Raw genomic sequence first — 22,225 nt, 5'->3', positions numbered from 1 at the left:
AAACCGCCTCCCTTTTAGCTTCATTTTCACATGCGGGAACAGTGCAAAGTCACAGGGAGCAAGGTCTGCACTGTAGGGAGGGTGCTCGAGAAGTTTCAGTCCTGTCGTGGTCAAATATTCGGTGCAGGCTTTGGCGCGGTTAGCTGGAGCATTATCGTGATGGAGGAACCAGGTGTCTATTCTTGACTTTGGCCGCAGGTTCTTCATAGATCCAATGACTTTAGGCAGGCATTGTTCAGTATACCACTTAGCTGTGACTGTCTTCTGCGTGTCCAAAACGACACGTTCCACAATTCCACTCGATTTGAAAAATACAGCTCTCATTTTCTTCTTTACAGATCGGGATTTTCTGACAATTACGGGTGTGTTGTCATCATCAAAGACCCAAACTTTGTTTTGAGCCTTGGTCGGCAGATCGTAACAGTACAGCCAAGTCTCGTCACCTGTCACGATGTTGTTCACACACCGAGATTGTCCCTTATCAAACTTTTTTAACATCTCCCGGCACCAAGTCACACGTCGTGTCATCTGCTCTTCAGTCAGTTGATGCGGCACCCAGAGAGAACAAAGTTTCTTCACGTGCAAATGATCTTGCAGAATCGAACGAATTGCTGGTGCATTTAGGCCCAAAGTATCCTCTATCTGTTGGTAGGTCACTCGCCTGTTTTCGTCAAGCATTTTCCTCACAGCAGTAACGTTTTCCTCCGTAACTGACGTTCGTGGCCTTCCCGGCCTCTCAGAATCCTCCAGAGTGAAATTTCCCCTTTGGAATTCTCTACACCACCTGAATATCGTTGTACGATGTGGACAATCATCATCTAGTGCAAGAGTCATTTCTTCTAAGCACTGGTCTATGGTTAAACCACGCACGAAATTATACCGCAAAACTGTCCTTATCTCATTTCGTGACCACGATGCCATCGCAAGCACTTTACACTCTCACTACTAATGAATAACTGAGCCCATCGACTTGGCGCGGCGGCTACTATGCACGTATGAACATGTCTCAACATGCAGCAACAAGCAGCTTCCTGTGATTCACTGTTGCATCATATTGCAAAACTTTCCTAGTACCCTTTGTATATATATGTATGTACACTGGTGTTCAAGGAATGTGCATCACCTAGGAATTTCACATTTCTAACCCTTTTTTGCATGGTATGTTACATTAATGACTAGCATCACAAACAGAAATATAAACAAAAGATATTTATTAATAGTTAAGGCAAAGCTAAGTAATATTTGACAAGTGCTCTCAAAATATTCCAAAATGAGCATTTGCAACCTTCACTTCATACAACAATTTTGGTAAATATGACAGTTATGGCTGAAATGTTATCAGAAGCGCTCAATTTACTTCAGTTTATCATTTTAAATGGAAAACAAAATGAAAAGTTCACCAGGTGCAAACTAATATTTAGTTGAACCACTTCTGGCCCTGATGACAGCAGCACACTGTCGAGCAAGATCAATTTCTGAAGATAATCAACTGATAGTTCATGGTTCCAAACACAAATTATGGCTTCCTGAAGTTCACGAAGGATCTTTGGTTTCTTTCTGGCAACTGCAGATTCGATACGATGCCAACAGTTCTCTACAGGATTCAGGTCCAGGATGTTTCCTGGCCAGCTAACAGTTGTAATGGACCATTCTTCCAACCGTTTTTTCACCTGTAACAAATGTACACACATTACTGTCAAACCTCTAATGCAGAAATGAGGCTAAAGTAACCACAGAAGTGCCTACTTACACTTTTTGCCCAATGACAAGGAGTAGAGTCGTCCTAAAAGATGCAGTTACTTGGTTGGTTGAAATGGTCTCTAATGGTTGGTAGCAATTTGTCTTCCAATATAGCCAGGTATTCATTGGCATTTACGGAACCGTCTATAAACTGCAGGTGACGAAAGGTGACGTAAACTGAAGGCTACTCCAGGATACGAAATGCACCCCCATATCATACAGTCTGGATGGTATTCTTCACCACATCTACGGCAAATTGTATGTCTCCCATCAGAGCCATGCAGGTTGAATTTCTTCTCCTCCGAGAAAATAACTGACTCCACTGCTCGTGAGTCCATTTGACATGCTCCTTACACCAAATTAATTGGTCTTTTTCATTTTTTGCGTGAGGAGGGGCTTCTTCTTAGGACAACAAGCTACAAGTCCATTTTTGAAGGTGTCTTCTAACTGTTACTGCACTTGCTACCACTCCTGAAAAGACAATGCTCTTCCCATTCTCTTTTCAGCTCAGATGAATAAGCTTTATGGTTTTTAAGGCAAACACTTCAAAATGCTGTCCTGATTTGGTATAGAGACTCATTTGCATCCGGTTCCTTTTTTCCTATCAGCAGAACCAGTATTCGTGAGTTTGGAAAGTATTCTACTCACTGTCGACTGATTACAAGACACGCTATAAGCAATATAACGGGAAGAATATCCTTCCTCATGTAAAGCAACAATAGAACTCTTTCTTCATGGCATCAACTGCACGTAACTCGCCATCCTGACACAAGCAATAAATGACTGCAATTCTTGCAGAGCGTGCTTATATAGCTGAAAGTAACAGCTGATGCAAGATTACGCCATCACCTACGCATGTCAATCTTATCTGATACAATCTGTAAGAAATATTGCCATATACTTATGTTATTCGGATGACAGTTACAATTTTAAGGGGTGATATACTTTCTTTGAACACCAGTGTATATTAAATAACCAATTATTTATCATTAATGGAATGATAAAAACTTTTTATACTGATTTTCATTTACTGTGTGATTCTATACTGCGTCATTCACATACTGGCAAGCTAATTTTTAATTAAAATAATTGATGACTATTTGATAAGTAAACTGCTCGTCATTAAAATCTGAGGAAAATATAAAATATAAGTTGAAATTTTAACATGAAATGAAAATTCATGGGTATAAACATCTCAATTTAACTTAAAATGAGAACTGAGGAGCAATGCGAAAAGCCAAATAAAAAAAAAAAAAAAAAAACTAAGGTACTTATAGAGGAATAGATTGGTAAGTATAGTAGATTCCTGTGGAGAAAGCAACAAGAGGCAGTGGCACCTGGATCCACTGTTGGTGTATTTGGCAGGCTGGAGGAGGTGGTGGTGGTGGTGTTATAGTTTGGAAACTGTTTTCATGGGACACCCCAGGGTCTTCTAATCATCATTAACCAGCAGTGTAGTGGGAATGCCTATCTTTCTATTATTGCTGACCAAATACATTCCTTTATTATGACGGTGTATCCAGACAACTCCAGGGTCTATCAATGAGACAATGCACCATGCCACAAGGCCCCACTGGTCTCTGTGGCATGGCATGCTGCTAACGAATTTCTGAAGTTGACTGACTGGCTACTGACAGGAATTAGTTAGCAACCAATTTGCTAACTGGTTACAGGAACAACGATGAATTCTCCATCCTTCCATGGCAGCCCGACTCACACAATCTCAACCCAATTGTACGTCTCTGGAGCCTACAAAAAAGGACATTCAATGCTACAACAACCATCTGCTCGACGATGTTGTTGTTATTGTTATTTGGTTTTTAGGAGCATTAGCAACTAAGGCCATATTGCTCTGGGGATATGCAGCGGTCATTCCCTGACCTTTTCCACATCCTCCGTATTTGGTGGCTCACGGGCTCGAACCCCAGTCTAATCAAGAAGCATGTGCTACGCACTGCTGCTCCTGCCCACCTGGCTATGGAGGTGCCTACTTGACGATGTATGGGCACTACTGGACATACTTTCAGTATGTCCAGTAGTGCCCATACAGTGTGCAACACATGGATAGCACCTACCACAGGGCACCCTGAACACCTTGTGGAGTCCATGCCAAAACATGTATGAGCTGTATTATGAGAAAAAGGTGAGTCTCATGAAGTATTAGGCAGGCGTTGCTAATGCAGAGCCAATTCAGTATAATTTTACTTTCTAGAATAAGACCTTTCAGTAGCATGCTTTTATAATAAATCTGTCAAGTATTCTATGTGACAGAAAAAGTTCTGAAATATCTTTCTTTTAAAGTAATATATACTTACTTTCATATATGTCAAGCCAAGCTCGCTTACTGCAATGACTGCATCCATATGGTATAACTCATAAAATTTGCCAACCTAAATATGAAAAAAAAAATTAAAATAATAAACAATAGTAATAACTTAAGTATTGTAAAATTAATAAAATCCCTATATTTTGTACACAGGCACAGTAATTGACAGTGCTTGCAAAATTTACATGCATAGATTTAGTATTATTTGGAAGTGAACTTTTTCTACATCTGCCAAAAATAAATAAATAGCTAAAATAACAATAATAAAAATTAAAATAAAATAGAATATTCATACTATTCCCATTCCTATGGTAAAATTCCAATTCTGCTAACTTTCCCCATGTTGGGAAGCAATTTATTCCAATTTGACAACCAACTGCTTATCAGTGAACTTCATGAGATCCAATCTTCTGTTATTCACTGAGATTTCACATTGCGTCTCCTGATTTAGGTCTCACCTATGAGGGAGTTCACTCATTCACTTTACTCAATCCCTTTAGCGCCTTGTACACCTCAATTAGATTTCACTGTAGACCTCTAACTGTCAAACTTTGAAGTCCACAACCAAGCAAGCCATTCTTCATATATGCCTCACTTCACACAGATCATCAATCTGCCTTTCTATGAACCCTCTCCATAAGATGTCTCTTTTAGTTACAGTTTCCATACCTGAATACAATATTCAAAATGCAGCCTAATCTTCATTTTATAGAGAGGGATGATATCCTTCTCGATACTAGTTTACTATTTATGCTCTGTCATACAAGATGTGGCACTACAAACTATTGGTTTTCATACTGCAATTATCAGTTGAACAAATTAGTATAACTTTGTGAAAAAAGAACAATCTAACAGTTTAACAATCTTTCTTAGTCCTCATAAACTAATGAAAATAATCTGTGTTGAAAATTCCATTAAATTTCGGCAATATTGTAGGGCAATGAAAACTCTTTACTTCAGATAACCCCCACCATTCCAATTGGTCTCAAAGAAAAAACATTACACAAGTTACAATATTAAAAACCACAGGACCATATTTTTTTCCAGAGGATCAGATACTAAATAAGCTTGCTTTCTTGCATCATGTGCCTTTACTAATGCTAATAGTGAATGCAGGATGATACATACATTTATTAAAAACTTTTTTTTATATATGAGCTTCAACACTAGCAATAGTGTGTTTTTAACAAAATGGCATAACAGTGCACACTACCCTCTGCTAGCATGCAAATATTGGCATGTCATCAAAGTCCCTCTACCTTCAGTGCAAATGACGTTTTCCCCATGGGGATATTGTCATTTACAAAACTTTTCATGAAAAACTATCCTAAAGGAAATTTTTTTTTTGCCCTGTGAATAGCAGATTGTTGTGGATTGCTGTGGAGTATTGCTGAATTAAAAGAGAAAATTCTAGCATAAATCAAACTGATCAATGAAAACTCGTTAAATAATGTCATCAAAATTTTGACACAGATTAGAATAACTGACTAACTATGTAGCATATTTTCCTCACTTAGATTTTAAGGACTAAAACAGCATTATTTACGCTGTTAAATTTTTTTTCATGTTTGGTTATTGTTTGCATTAATTTTATTACTAATTTTTATCTATTCCTAAATCGTACAAATACTCACATTACATAACATTAGTAGAGGCATATGATGCAAGAAAGCAAGCTTATATAGCATCAGGTAAATTTATAAAAAAAAAAAAAAAAAAAAACATTTCACACATCCATTCACTCCAAATGCTTGTATAGCTCTGCCTTGAACTTATTTAAATTGTCAAACTGCAATACGACAGATGGAAGTTTCTTCCAACTACCAGGCAGCTAAAGGCAAATTGCCACACATCTATTCTACAACTGTCTTTCCACAATTTAAATTTATGTCCCCTCAAGTGAGTAATCTGAGTAAGAGGAAGAATCCCATCAGCATTGAGCATGCTCAAACCATTCAAGCCTAGGCCTTATACAATCAGATCACCTCGCAGGTGACTAGTATCCAAACACTACAATTTGCAGAACTTAAGCCTTTCTTGGTAAAGAGCAAACCTTTGTTCCCTTCACTAATGTTGTTGCCATCTTCTGTACGTGTTCCAGCAGCTCAACATTCTTCCTAAAATGAGGCCTCCATACCTGTATGCAGTATTCAGTGTGTGGCCTGACCACTGTCTTATACAAGGGGACAATCACCCCCTTATCCCTGCTGGCAAAATTCCTGCATATCATTGACAAGATCCCATGAGATACTCTTGCAGCCTGTCAGCACTGCACAGAACCTTTTCATTCTCCACTACCTTGAATGTAGTACCATACAGTTGGTAAGTTACTCTGGGGTTACTGCTACCCATATGCAGTACTTTACATTTGTCAATGTTAAACTTCAGTTGCCACCTCTCAGCCCATCTGCTCAACTTTTCTAGATCCTGTTGCAGTAGTGTACTGTCATTACTGTCATTAACAACCTTGCCAACCTTTGTATTGTCTGCAAACTTGGACATTAACCCTGATATACATCAATATCATTGATAAATACAGAAAACAACAATGTGCCCAATACCAAACCCTGGGGACTCCACTAATAACATTAGTCCACAAAAATCAGTATCTGTTGATTACCACTCTCTGTCTTCTCCCACTCAAAAATCCCTTTATCCACAGCAGCAACTTGCCCTTAATGCCATAATGCTCCAATTTGTACAGTACTCTTGCATGTGCAACAATATCAAAAACTTTCCTAAAATTCAAGTATATGATATCAAAATTATGTTTTGCATCCAGTTCCTTTGTGACCACATCATAGTATCCAATCAAATTTGTCAGACAAAACTTCCCTTTAACAAACCCATGCTGTGTCTGAACTATAACTGCAGTCTTGTCTAGATAATCCTGCAGTGCTTCTTTAACCAGTGACTGCATTATTTTCCTTATACCAGAAATTACACAGGTCTGTAATTACTCATGTCGCTCTTTGATCCCCCTTTGTGAATTGGGGACATATTTGCATATCTCCAATACAAGGGGATCCAATCCTCCCCTTAGTCTAAGGAAGCTTTCATAATTATGGCTAAGGTTTTGCTTACTTCCTTTGCTGCCTCCTTTAATATAACTGGATAGATCCCATCCACCCCAGGTACATTTCTTATGTTCAACTTCAACCATTTCTCCTCCACTTTGCTCTTAGTTATTACAAAATCACTTAGCTCCCTTCTAGAGTTTGATAAGCTTCTGGCCTCCATTTCCCTAGAGACTTTCTCATGTGCAAATGTAGATGCAAAATAATGACGTAATTATACTAAAGATTAACTGAAGTCAATGTAATGGGTGTAGTCAAAACAGCAAAAGTTCAGTAGCAGGTCATAGTTCTGTCTTCTTTGTTTGCAAGCAAGATAAGTGGCTCTGATAATTTTGTTCAAAATATAGAGAATTCAAGTCCTTCGATCCCACAACTGAAGTACAATAATTTCATTTTGAAGTATAATAATTTCATTTTGAAGTATAATAATTTCATTTTGAAATATAATAATTTCATTTATTTGTGATAATAAATTTATTATCGCAAACTATTCTAAAAGTGAATATTTTCTACATTTACATTTTTTGCATTAATTTATAAATGCAAGTTTTTTAAACAATATAATAGCATAATCCAAATATTAGTAAAAAAAAAAAAAAAAAATCTGGTGGTTAGGGAGGTGAGTGAAATGGAGTGAAAAGGACTTGCCAAAGTCTAAAGAGGTGGAAGAAAAAAACTGTTTAATTCGATACTCAAAATACTCTTAAGTAGCAAGCAAGCAAGGCATACTTCAGACTTTCATATCATTAGTTAACAATGATTAGCAAGTTAACAACCAAAAATACAGTACACAAAACAATAAGTTACTAAACGGTTTAATACATACATTTACCTAAAATGAAAAAAAAAAATAATAATAATAATGATATACATAACTATAGATACTTAAATACTTACTTTAAAAAATAATATAGTGTCAAAATGCTTTTCTTTCAGGTCCCACCATTGCTTCACACCCTAAAATATAATATGTATAAGTAAATACAAAGCAATATATTTTCACATATACATTTAAAGCATTATTTTGTTTTATTTATAAACTTAGATATAGAAAAATACTCTTTGGTGACATATTAATAAAGATTTAGATTTACTAAGAATAGAATATTTTAATATATATATATTTTTTATTTCAAAATGGCTTGTGGAAGACATGGTGCAAATATGACTTGACTCCATTTGAAACTACCTCTGTATTTTATAATTTATGATATTGTGAAATTTTGATTATGTAAATATAATTCTATTTATTCAAATATAATAATTTTATAGTTTATTATATTATTCATGTGCATTAATGGTGATGAAAATCTGTCTCTATGTACTGAGATTTTCATTCCCGTTTACATTTCAATAAAATATATATCAAATAAGTTTTAACAAAGTTGTATCTATTTTGCCTTTTTTTCATAACTTTGCTCTGTGAAATCATCAATAAATTACACTGGATTGCATGTTTCTTGTGTGTGATTATATCAGCCTATATAAGGTAGAGAAGAATATGCTAGAATTCAATTCTTGAAGTAATTTTAAGATTGCAAGGGGGGGAAAAGTCAGATGGTAGAACCAGTTCTAGTAAATGATGTGCTGATGCACAAAATATTAGCAGCTTAATTTCAATGAGTGAAGAAAAACAGGTGGTGACATATCTAAATTAAACAAATCATTCAGTGACGGAAATAAAAAATCAAATCTGCTTCATTTTACCAACCTGGTGTAATTTAAAAAAAAAAAAAGACATTTTTTGATAACATGAATATTATGACTAGTTTGCAAAATCTATAAAAGAATCCCTGCTTGTGTAATATGTATTGCCAACTTTCATCACAAATGATTATTTTTCACCAAACAGCATTCATGTATACTGATAAAAATTAACTTACAGGAGTGAGAGTTTTCTTAAAACTTTCTGGAACCAGTAGTGTTGTGGGATCATAATCAGGATCAGTCTGAGGTTTTCCATTAATATCTCTGTAATAAAACATGGCCAGTATTAACTTAGCAAAGTAGCTTGGTTATATGGTTACTAAAAATTATGAAATTAGCCTCTCTGAAAGAGCTGCAATGACAAAAACCATACCTTCTGCGATGTCAAAATTTCATTGTGGGCTTTAGTAAATGGTAATAAAGTTACATTTAATAAAAATAATAGTTTAACTAGGAAAAACATTTGCCACATTGGTATGCTATGAAACATTCCTATTTTATCACATGGTTTCAAGAATCTCCAGTGTTTAAAATTAACACTAAAGAAAAACGTTATAAGATGAATATAAGTTGAACATAATACACAAAACAAAAGATTTAATAATAAATTTCCCACTAATCTCAAGCTAGAGTACTTATGTATATTTAAGGAAGCACAGTAGATATGCAGGTAAAACCAGTGTTTTTGACATTAAAAACGTTTTTACTGTCATTATTCCAAAAATTTTATAACGAAAAATCGTCAAGCGAGAAGTGTTACGGAAGTGATGTCATCTTCAGCTTCTGCCATAAGCAAATTATTGTAACTTGCATTGTTGGAATTATATTTGTATAATGGCAACATACATTGTACTATACAATTGCATTATACAATATTTGTATAATGGCAACAATAATTTATCTTCTACTGGACCAAATTTAATGAAATTTTGCATGGAGCTTCATCTTAGCTCTATACTAGAGGGAAAACTTTCAAATCTCTGAAAATTGCAGTAGTTTTTCCAGGATAGTGGAAAATATGAACATTTGATCAAGGAAATTTTCTCACGTAATAACTTTCCAACGATATGCTATGGACGCATAGCATATCGTTGGAAAGTTAAGGAATTTAGAAACAGAAATATTAAGGTTTTAAGATACAAAAAAACTTTTGGAAACTGGGAAATGCATTAATTTGAAAATGCATCTGGTTTCAAGTCACCTGGCGTTTTCAGACTGAATGTAATTTTTTCTTTACAATTAGCAAATGTAATTTTTTTTTTTTTACAATTAACTCTGAAGCTAGAAAATAGTTCTGCACATTTATGACAACATTCTTCAACTTGGACATGTCATCAGATCTTTCGATAAATGCTACATGTAATGGAAAAACTATAGATGGTGTATTTAGTTCTGAACTAAAATAAAATCTCTTCAATGTAAAAATTATATATCCTACTTTAGTCATCACTGACCAATACTTTCAGTAATCGATATGCAATTATTATAAATAAAATAAAAACATTGTTATATTATTATCCATGAATTTTATTAATATCTGATAATTAAAACGTTTTTAATGCCTGCCGATGACTTTTAAATTTAAAACATGTTAAATATGCTAGCAGCAGGACACATTATGTACCTGATACAGAATTTTCTTTTTCAAGGCTGATGCTAACCAAGTCTGGCTTCCTTATATCAATTTTCCTTTATTCATACTACGTAGTAGACTTTCAGAATAACGGCTTGGGAGATTCAAGGTGCTGTTATTTCGATTTTTTTGTTATCTAGGAAGTTTTATTTTTAATATATTTAATGCAGAAATAATGGGGCTAAATAAGAAATAGAGAGATTAAGAATGCAATTTTATTAATTGCACATAAAAATCATGTTGACGATCCAATGTTATATTCTGCCTTTAATACACTCCTGCTTATGCTCCGTTCTATTTTCTTTATTATATAAAGTTTAGTCTGTGTGGATAGCACAGTGGTATTGTCACCATCCTCCACACACTGGGTGAAAAAGGCCTGGGTTTGAATCCCGTCGATGATGCAAGGAACTTTTAAGGGCTTTTTTCACTCTGGTGTAGATAACAAGGTTTTTTTCCCAGAAATGGGTTTTTTTTTTGTCCATCAAAACAGGGAAATCAACCAGAGAACACATGCAATTTACAGACACAATACACATGGGTATATGAATTAACTTTCTAGGTGACCCTAATGTAATAGTTTGATTACATCGAGTTTGTCACTAAGCTTTAATACTGTTCTTCTTTTCTTCTCTGTATGAAGTTTATTAACTTTAGGAGCCATAGTGAGGAGTTTTTATTTTAAAATAAATGTAAAATGGCAGTATAATTCAGGATATCAGTACAGAATTCACTTTCAAAACAGTGAACGTAAACAAATACAGTAATAATGTGACTTGCCGTTTTATTTTTCCACACTGCAAGAAATCTGCCCTGTAAGTAACATCCGATCTCAATGTATCATTAGTGCAAATGTTATTTGGGGTGCCGCTATTTCAACAGCCTACGGTAATTATAATATTAATTTGTGATAACCATCATACTCTCATATATTCAAGAGAATCTCTCATATATTCAATAAGAATGTCTAACGCTCTTGCTTTAGACATTTCTTATTTTTCCATTTAGGCTTGATGGATGACATTCTCTTGAATCTTGTCATTAAGAGAACACTACCTTATACATTTTAAGTATTAAGTAATTGCAGTTTATTCTTTATAATCTTGTAATTATTTAAATAAAATGGTAATTGGCATGAACAGATGCTAAGTACCTTTTTTTATTGAAAGAAATTTACATGCTTCATTCATTCATTCTCTCTCTCTCTCTCTCTCTCTCTCTCTCTCTCTCTCTCTCTCTCTCTTAAAGCATAATGGTAGTCTGGAATACGAAACATTGCTGGCTACCTTTGACAAATGCCAATAATCTTTCCTGTTTCAAACCATCACATCTGTAAAAAAAAGAAATTATAATGCCTGTTTTTTTGTTTTTTTATTCATTTCCTTAATACTTACTTCCTATTTCCATCTTTTAGCCAATCTAGTTTCAGATGTGTCCAGACTTTTTCTCCTTCAGTTGCTGTCATATGTGGCTTTGAATCCTAGACAAAATTAATTTCACGTAAAAATTCTTATAAAATTGATTTATTAAATTTCATCCACCACTCTTAACAAAACTTTATGATTACTTATGTTATTATAACATTAAGGATTCAACAAAATAAATATTTCACTTTCATATCACGAATAAGCAATTTTCAAACTTTGAACATCTGAATTAAGTGCTAATAATGTTTATTTATAAATAAATTATTTATATATTTATTTTTATAAATTATTTATAATAACTCAAGAGAAACGTACCAACTCTGTGGTACTACACTCAGGGAGTGTGGAGAATGAAAAAGACCTGGGGGTAATTGTGCAGTCAGATATGAAGTTCTCTGAGCAGTGCAGATGGGCTGCCAGAGCAGGTCATGGAGTTTTGTCAATGATATATAGGAATTTTGCTAGCAGAGACAAGGTTATTGTTATTGTTATCCCTTTGTATTAAGGCAATGATTACGCCACACATTGAGTACTGTATACAGGTCTGGAGGCCTCATTTTGGAAGGATGTAGAGTTGTAGAACGAGTACAGAGAAGGGCAACAAGATTGTTAAGAGGAACAAAGGGGTGCGCTTATGAAGAAAGGCTTAAGTTCTGCAAGTTGCAGAATCTGGATACTAGGCACCTGGGAGGTGATCTGAATGAGGTGTATAAGGCCTTAAATGGTTTGAGCAGGCTCAATGCTGACAGGATACTTCCCTTTGCTCAGACTAAGTACCTGAGGGGGCACAGATTCAAATTGAAGAAAGACAGTTGTAGAATAGATGTGCAAAAGTTTGCCTTTATCCAAAGGGTAGTTGATTGCTGAAACAGACTTTCATCTGCTGTTGTGGAAGTTGATAGCTTAAATAAATTTAAGGCTGAACTAGACAAACGTTTGGAGTGACCGGATGGGTGAAATGGGAAGGGTTTTTTTTTTTTTTTTTTTTTTGGCTGATGCTGTATAAGCTTGCTTTCTTGCATCATATGCCTCAACTATGCTAATGCTAAAAAAAAACCTTATATAATTTCAAAAATAAACTGTTTTACCTGCTATATGTTCAAAAGGGCTTTTTGACAGGTTTCTAATTAGATACCACATCCCATATAAAATACAGGCTGTGCCATATGCATTAGTTTACCAAGAAGAGATACAATTTACCAAGTAAATTAACAAAAACAGTTTAAATAATTCACTTAAATGCCATAAATTCTCTGAGCAGTGTAACAGGTGGCTAGGAAAGCCCATTGTGGCCTATCGATGATTTATCAGATCTATCACCATACTTTTTTTTTTACGTAGGTTGCTGAACATTTTCCGATACAGTAAGTCCAAGACTTTAGTAGCTTCAGACTTACGTTACATTAGATAAAATACGAGAAGCGTTTAAGGGATTGGCACCAATGAAGTTAGCTATAGATCCTTAGTTTATTCTAAATTGAGACAGCGAGATTTGGAAGTTAATTAATACTTAAGTGTCCGTAGATTTACCGTTCATAACTTGCTCCCATTGTTATACGAAACAACGTATATCCCGAACTAGATAGCGTAAGCTTAGTATAGTACAGTATATAATATAATATTGTCAATTAATCAGTAAAATCTATTAATTTTGTTAAACTTCGTTGTCAATTAAATTGTACTTTTAACTAAATACATATAACGACTTAGATTACAAACATAACATAATTAATTAATACATAACTTGATATGGAAGTTATATAAACGGAACTCATAACTGTGATGAGATACAAGTTTAGGGTTATAATTTTGTACTGAAATTGAAATTTTATTGAAATTAAATCGAAATCATGACTCAAGACCAGAGCAGCAAAGCAAAAGGCTCAAGCTAATGGGAGTGTGTGGCTCAGGGGAGAACTGAGGAGGGCAGTTGCCCTCTGAATCACAGCCTTTTAAAATGCACTGCTTGCATGATGTTTATGGAGCAATCGGGTATGGGACATGATATTGCCATGGGGGGGGAATGTCTTTGTGTGTGCGCAATGCAAGGAGTGTAACGCAATCAAGCGACAACTCAGCGTTGCTATGGGCCTATATGAGAGCTTGAAGGACAGGGTGGATGTCCTCGAAGGATCTAAACTGAGGAGTCCATCAAGCTCTCAGCTGCCCACATCAACACCAGAGCTTGCACTTGGTCATCACGCAACACAGCGGCAACCCCGAAGGCAGAATGCGCTGGTCCCACAGGAACTAGTAGTTGTTGGTGACTATTGTCAGGGAAACGGGGAACATGCTTTGTAAAAAGGATAGGTGGAACAGGACCAGGGTACGTCTGCCAGGGGCAAAGGTTGATGACGTTGTAGAGCGCATGTCATCTTTTAAGGGCACAAAAGGTGATATAGTTGTACATGTTGGCACTAATGATATTAAGAGTAGAAGACCGGCAGAATTACTTAGCAAGTACAGGTCACTGTTGAAAAAAAGCCATGAATTAGGGTTGAATTTGAAAGTGTCTGCAATTCTGCCCAGACACGATAGGAGGGAGTATATGATGAAAGCCTTGTCAATCAATTCGGCCCTGGAAAGATTGTGCAAGGCTCAAGGAGTAGAATTTTTTTCAGCCTGGTCTGTATTTGTTAACAGGAGAGACTGCTTCTACAGGGATGGGATACACTTAAATAGAAATGTGCAAGAATATTTGCTAATGCTATCGAGGCAGTGTTAGGTGGGTCGAAAAACTGCTAGCTTGGGGGAGATACAAGGACTAACAGATTAACAGTAGCCACTGGCAGAGGTGAAAGTGATTCTTGCACTGCTTTTATTGAAATCAGCAGCAGCCTGGAAAACAGAATGCAGGATATTTAAGGGACTGCTGGGAGTCACTACAGTACAAGTAAACACATGGGTTGTGTTAGGGTAGCTAAGAATAGGAACAGGTACATGTATACTTGCGTATACACCAATGCCAGGAGTTTGGTAAATAAATTTGATGAATTTGAGGTATTGCTCAAAACATCAAAGGCAGATATTGTTGGCATATCAGAGACATGGTGTCACACAGTTATAAGGAATGCAGAACTGCAATTTGGGGAGTACAATGTGTAAAGAAAGGATAGACAGGATAGGAAGGGATGAGGGGTTATGCTATTAGTTAAATAGTATGAATCAGAGCTGTACTACTCAATATGTTCTACGTTGATAATAATATTAGTTGATAATAATATCTGGATAGTATTACTATCGCATACTATGGGAGGTATTTAGACGATGTTCTAGTTATTACCGACAGTAATACTATCAAAGACATTTTACATTCGTTTAATAATATTCATTCTAGACTCAAACTTACATTGGAAAGGGAGGATATGGATACTAAGTCATTAAACATTCTAAATTTCACGCTTACCCAGGACTCGAATAAAATACAATTTAGCATCTATCGAAAACCTACAAACACCGGTATGCTTCTACATTATAATAGCTATCACCCGTTCACCTACAAAAGATCGATTATCTTTAATCAATTTCCTAATGCCTATAAATATTCAACGACAGAATCTGCTTTGGACTCAGAAATACAAATATTAACTAGCAGATTCTTAAATAGGGGTTATTCCATTACCACAATAAACCAAATTAGGGTACAAGCTAAGGATAGGATACAAAATACTACACCAATCAACAATAGTAATATCAAAAAATACTTTATTTCTGTCCCGTATGTTGAACAGTGCACAAAGAGCTTAACAGATTCTTTAAAGATACCGAATTTAAAATTGTAGCTAGGCCAATACGGAAGTTACACACTATACTGAACAATCGCTCGGTTCTTTCAGCGTTTGCAACACAAATTAATGATCTGGTATACAACATTTCTTACGGTGATTGCGACTCGTCTTATCAAGGTTCGACCCGATTTTCTCTTAACATTCGTGTAAATCAACATGAAGCCTCAGTTCGTGCTTCTCGTACAGCAGCGTCAGAATTAGCCTTTCATGCCATTAACGAAAAACATACTTTTTTATTTAACGAAGCCAAAATACTTAACGTTCAACGTAATTATACGCGACTATTAATTACAGAAACCGTTGAAATTAAATTACACGAGAATTCTGTTAATGTTCGGTGGCCATATTTGATCTCCAATGCGGGGACCTTTACGCGCATGCGAAAAGACAAATAATCTCTATTTAAGTATCAGGTTTAACCCGATTCGGTAATTTTCATTCCTGTGATCACGACATACAGTCGAAAAGCGTTGTCAGCTTCAGGAAGGAAAATCGTTTTGAATATTTTCGTTAGATTCTTTTAATTGCGTTAATTTGATTTTTAATTGTTTTAAATTGATTTGAATTGTGTTAAATTGATTATTTAATTATTTATATTTTACTCTAATGTACCGATAAGTTGTCGATTTTTATCGTTTTAATTTCTGGAGGGTATCATATGGAAGTGTTCTACGCACTATATTGAGGTAAACTCCTCTTATTATTTTACTAATGCTATTAGTTAAGAAACATAAAATCCAAGGAAGTGAAGCCAGTCGACATCGTTGGACAGTGCAGTGTCGAGTCAGTTTGGTGTGACATAAGCATTGGGAGATCAAAATTGAGAGTAGGAGTGTGCTATAGGCCTAATGACTCTGATGAGTATAATAAGAAACTGTACAGGGAAATAGAGTGGGCCAGTAAATCAGAGAGTCTTATAATGGGGAATTTTAATTTCCCAGATATTGACTGCAATTGGTGGGTTGGTCACTCACACACTAGCAAGGCTTTTGTGGATTTATTGGATGATTGTTTTCTACATCAGCCTGTTCGGGAGGCAACTAGAGGGAGTAATACTCTTGATTTGATTATCAGTAGTGATTCTTCGTGCATTAAGAATCTGCAGATAAAGCAACCACTAAGTGGCAGTGATCACAGTGTGCTGAAGTGGGATTTACTCAAAGAGGTAACTACCATCAGGGGTAAAGGGAAGGGTTTTTGCTTTCGTAAAGGCGACTACGATGGTCTGAGACAGTATTTAAATTCTATACAGTGGGGCCAACTGATGATGTTACCAACAGCAAATTCAAAATGGGAAGCATTCAAAGAACTTATCTTGGAAGCTACTAGACTTTACATACCAACTAAGAAAGTGTTCAAGGTTTAGGCCTAAATGGATGTCAGATGAACTAATGCTATTAGTTAAGAAAATTAGTTAAGACATATGGCAGAGAAGAGAAATGCATGGGATACATATAAATTAACATGTGACTCAGAAGCCTATGATAGATATAAGTTGATCTGTAACCAAGTTACAAAGGAGGTAGTAGTAGTGGCATGTGATGCAAGAAAGCAAGTGTATGAGCTTATGCAGCATCAGCCAAAAAAAAAAAAAAAAATCCACACCATTCCCTCCAAATGCCTGTCCAGTTCCTCCTTAAATTTATTCAACCTATCAACTTCCACAACGACAGATGGAAGTTTGTTCCAGCAATTAACCACCCGCTGGCTAAAGGCAAATTTCCGCACATCTATTCTACATCTGTCTTTTCTTAATTTGAATTTATGCCCCCTTAGGTTCGTAATCTGAACAAGTGGAAGGATCGCATCAGAATTCAGCGTGCTCAACCCATTCAAGGCATTATACACCTCAATCAGATCACTGCGCAGGTGCCTAGTCTCCAGCCACTGCAATTTGCAGAACTTAAGCCTCTCTCTTGGTAAGAGGATCCCTTCATTTCCCTCACCAATCTTGTGCCCTTCTCTGTACATGGTCAAGTAAATCTACATCCTTCCTAAAATGAGGCCTCCAGACCTGTACACAGTACTCAAGGCGTGGCCTGACCATTGCCTTATACAGAGGGACAATCACCTCCTTCTCCCTGCTAGCAAAATTCCTATATATCATTGACAACACCCCATGACCTGCCCTGGCAGCCTGTCTGCATTGTTCAGAAAACTTCATATCTGACTGCACAATTAATATCAGGTTTTTTCATTTTCTACCACCTTAAGTGTAGTACCACACAGTTGGTACGTTTCTCTGAAGTTACTTCTACCCATATGCAGTACTTTGCATTTGTCAAGGTTAAACTTCAGTTGCCACTTCTTAGCCCATCTGCCCAAATTATCTAGATCCTGTTGCAGTAGTACACTGCCATTACTGTCATTAACAACCCTGCCAACCTTTGTATCATCTGCAAACTTCGACATTAAGCCTGATATACCTTCATCAATATCATTGATAAATATAAAAAACAACAGTGGACCTAACACCGAACCCTGTGGGACACCACTAATAACATTAGTCCACGAAGAGCAGCACCCATTGATTACCACCCTCTGTCTTCTCCCACTTAACCACCCTTTTATCCATTGTAGCAACTTACCCTTAATACCATTCTGCTCCAATTTGTACAATAGTCTTCCATGCGCAACAGTGTCAAAAGCTTTCCTGAAATCCAAATATATGATATCAAAATTATTTTTTGCATCCAGTTCCTTTGTAACCACATCATAATATCCTATCAAATTTGTCAGACAAGACTTTGACTTAACAAACCCATGCTGTGTCTGAATTATTGCTGCAGTCTTGTCTAGATGATCCTGCAATGCATCTTTAACCAGTGACTCCATTATTTTACCCGGAACAGAAGTTAAACTAACTGGTCTGTAATTACTCGTGTCACCCTTCGATCCCCCTTTGTGAATTGGGGATACATTTGAACATCTCCAGACTGTGGGAACCTTCCCTGAGTCCAAGGATGCTCACATAATTATGGCTAAGGGTTTGCTTAGTTGCTTTGCCACCTCCTTTAATATAACTGGATAGATCCCATCCACCCCAGGTGCTTTTCTTATGTTGAACTTCAACAATTTCTCCTCCACTTTGATTTCAGTTATTACAAAACCATTAAGTATCCTGCTACAATTTGATAACCTTCTGCCATTTTCAAACCTTAATAATTCCTCATGTGTGAATGTAGATGCAAAATACTCATTCAGTTTGTTTGCTATCTGAACAGGATCATCAACAGTCGAACCATCGATGTCAAGTGGACCAATCAGATTCATCCCCTTCCTTTTAGAGTTTATATAAGTAAAGAAATCCTTGCTGTTTTTCTTAGCATCTTTTGCCAGGTTAGGCAGACAAAGGCAGATTACGAGAAATCTTTGGCAAAGGATGAAAAGAAAAACAGCAAAGAGTTCTTTACTTATGTAAACTCTAGATGGAAGGGGATGAATCAGATTTGCCCACTTGATATCGATGGTTCAACTGTTGATGATGCTGCTCAGGTAGCTAACAAACTAAATGAATATTTTGCATCGACATTCACACATGAGGAGTTATTCAGTGAGGGGCATGGCAGAGGTGTATTCAACTCTGGCAGCAAGCTAGATAATCTTGTAATAACTGAGAGTAAAGTGGAGGAGAAATTGTTGAAGATAAACACAAGAAAGGCACATGGGGTGGATGGAATCTATCTAGTTATATTAAAGGAGGCAGCAAAGGAAGTAAGCAAACCCTTAGCCATAATTATGAGAGCTTCCTTGGACTCAGGGGAGGTACCCATGGATTGGAGATGTGCAAATGTGACCCCAATTCACAAAGGAGAATCAAAGGCTGACACAAGTAATTATAGACCTGTGAGTTTAACTTCTGTTCCAGGAAAATTAATGGAGGCACTGGTTAAAGAAGCACTGCAGGATCATCTAGACAAGACTTCAGTTATAGCTTGGACACAGCACGGTTTTGTTAAGGGAAAGTCTTGCCTGATCAATTTGATTGGATACTATGATGCAGTCACAAAAGAACTGGATGCAGGGAATAACTTTGATATTATATATTTGGATCTTAGAAAGACTTTTGATACTGTTGCACATGGAAGACTGCTGCAAAAATTGGAGTAGTGTGCCATTGGAGGCAAATTACTGCTATGGATAAAGGAGTGGTTGAGAGGGAGAAGACAGAGAGTGGTAATCAATGGACACTGCTCATCGTGGACTAATGTTATTAGTGGAGTCCCTCAGGGTTCAGGTCTGGGTCCATTATTGTTTTCTGTATTTATAAATGATATTGGTGATGGTATATCAAGCTTAATGTCCAAGTTTGCAGACGATACAAAAGTTGGCAGGGTTGTTAAGGACACTACTGATGCTATGCTGCTGCAACAGGATCTGCCTTGCTATGCGACTGCCCTTATCCGGGCAGAAGGTGAGCCTACCCGTTACTAGGTAGGTATCCCATGGTTTCTGTCCACTCAGTGTAAATCAAAGATATTTTGAAGCAATGTAGCCTGGCTACTATATGCTGTCTATTACCAGCATGACATGCTACATGCAAATTTTGATAGCGTGCCCCGAGTACCTTTCAATGTCATTTAGGTGTATCAGGAAAAATGCCTGCCCTAAAACTGAACTAAAGGGGCTCTGCTAACAACTTTGGTCCACACCCTGAAGAATGGCCACTTACAATAAAATAGCCAGAATGCAAAACTATATTTAATTCATGGCTTTATTATTTATAGTAACACATACCCTTTTTTAACATGAAAGACTGTTATGGACAGAATAGTAGAACAGATGAAATGGTTCAATATGACCAAAGCTTCTGCTGACTAACTTTATTTTTTAACAACAAAAATTTACGTACAACATTACACTTCTTTTATGAAAGGTGCTGTTCATTTGTAATGCACAACGCTAAGGCATTTCATGAGAGCCTTAATTTTAGAGATTAATGCCCTTTAAAAGACTGCTTTCATTAGAAAATTGTGGTTTGCTGTAGCTTATTTTAAATAAAAATAATACCTAAGTAATATCACTATGCTGAGTTTGTAATCTAGACAGATCATTATGCACCAAACATTCTACTACCATATTCCTTTAACTGTTTCCCCAATTAAAATACACAAAATACAGTATAACAATAATTGCAAAGTTTTTATGAACTTACTTGGGATGCTGAAAATGAAGAAAGTTTCGTTACCGTACTATTATGAATAGGGGTTTTCCTACTGCTGTTGCTGGATTCTGGAGAAGATCTGGTTGTAATTTTGGATTTTCTTTTTGACTGTTTAGGAGTCTGAAAGTAAGAACAGAAAATGATATTATAACTTTACAATTTAATGATTTTTAAGCAGCTATTGTTGTGACTAACAGAAGTAATAGAATTTTTAGAATATGCTAATTTTAATTCAGCAAAATAGAATTATTAACAATGATCAATAAATATGACAGCTTTATAATTATGTCAATTTTTAGAATGAATGAATGAGCTCATTTTTTAAATACAAATATCTGAAATAGCCAAAAATAACAGAAAAAATTCCCTATACAAAGTACATTTGTAATATCATACAGCCGGGCAAATAAAATTATAGAAATATCTTACATATCTTAATTCTATCATTAATGATTTCATTTGATTTAATTATACAAATAAAATTTTTAGAAATATCTGAAATCCTAATTCAACCACTAATAATTTCATTGAGTGAAAATAAATTTACATTTTACATTTTATTTTCAATGGAGTGAAAATAAAATTTAACGTATTTTTAGTTCCACTGCCTTTTATTTAATCATCATTTTGTTGTAATATGAAATCTGTATATTATGCTTTTATAAAAAATCAAAATTTCATCTCAGTCCAAAAATGAAAATGGCTGCTTATAAACTTTGCTTTCATGTAAATGATGGAAAATGATGAAAACTTTGAATCATATTGTAGTTACTTTATAATAAATGATAATTAAATTAAACACCTTGAAAAGGATGGGAGAGTGATATATATATATATAAACAAATATTAGATAAATGTATGAGTAGGGGTGCTGAACTGTCAGGTGTAGTCACAATGGAAAAAATTATTAAAAAGTACCTGAAAATAAAAGCACATTACATAAAATTATATAAAATAAATGAAAATATACAAATACATTAGACTCTTGATTTTCTGGGATAGATGGTAAAAAAATATTCCCAGATAATCGATTACCCTGTTAATCCCAAAATACAGTAAGTCCTCGACACACGTAAGAGATACGTTCCAGGACTTTTACGTAGGTCGAGTTTTCCGTAACTCGGGAATGACTAATAAAATATTGCTGCTATATCTCTGATATGCCAAAATTACAAAAACCACATAATATCCTCAGAAGAATGAAGAAAAATAGTAATATATATTTTAATAAGTTTAATTTACCTAGGGACAGTGGTGAAATAGCCGGAGTGGCACAACAGAAAAGAAAACATAAAAGGAAGAAAAAACACGTTATTGTATTGTAAAAACTAGTATATATTTCATAGCCTTGGTTATTATTATA

At 35.6% G+C, this 22,225-nt stretch overlaps 1 protein-coding gene across 1 annotated transcript in view; it reads right to left on the bottom strand.

Annotated features, from left to right (window-relative positions):
- Window positions 1-22,225, bottom strand: part of Msh6 (DNA mismatch repair protein Msh6) — a 212,424-nt gene that overhangs the window by 129,079 nt on the left and 61,120 nt on the right. Inside the window, exons 6-10 of the mRNA XM_090385739.1 lie at window positions 20,854-20,982; window positions 11,878-11,963; window positions 9,027-9,114; window positions 8,041-8,100; window positions 4,056-4,130 (exon numbers count right to left, since the gene is read on the bottom strand). Coding sequence (XP_090241865.1) covers window positions 4,056-4,130; window positions 8,041-8,100; window positions 9,027-9,114; window positions 11,878-11,963; window positions 20,854-20,982 — 438 coding nt within the window. The remainder of the gene's footprint in view (window positions 1-4,055; window positions 4,131-8,040; window positions 8,101-9,026; window positions 9,115-11,877; window positions 11,964-20,853; window positions 20,983-22,225) is intronic.

Source organism: Mastigoproctus giganteus, chromosome 12 (assembly GCF_048544385.1).
Source record: "Mastigoproctus giganteus isolate SK-2022 chromosome 12, ASM4854438v1, whole genome shotgun sequence".
Classification (NCBI taxonomy): Eukaryota; Metazoa; Arthropoda; class Arachnida; order Uropygi; family Thelyphonidae; genus Mastigoproctus; species Mastigoproctus giganteus.
This window is presented reverse-complemented; position numbering and strand designations above follow the sequence as displayed.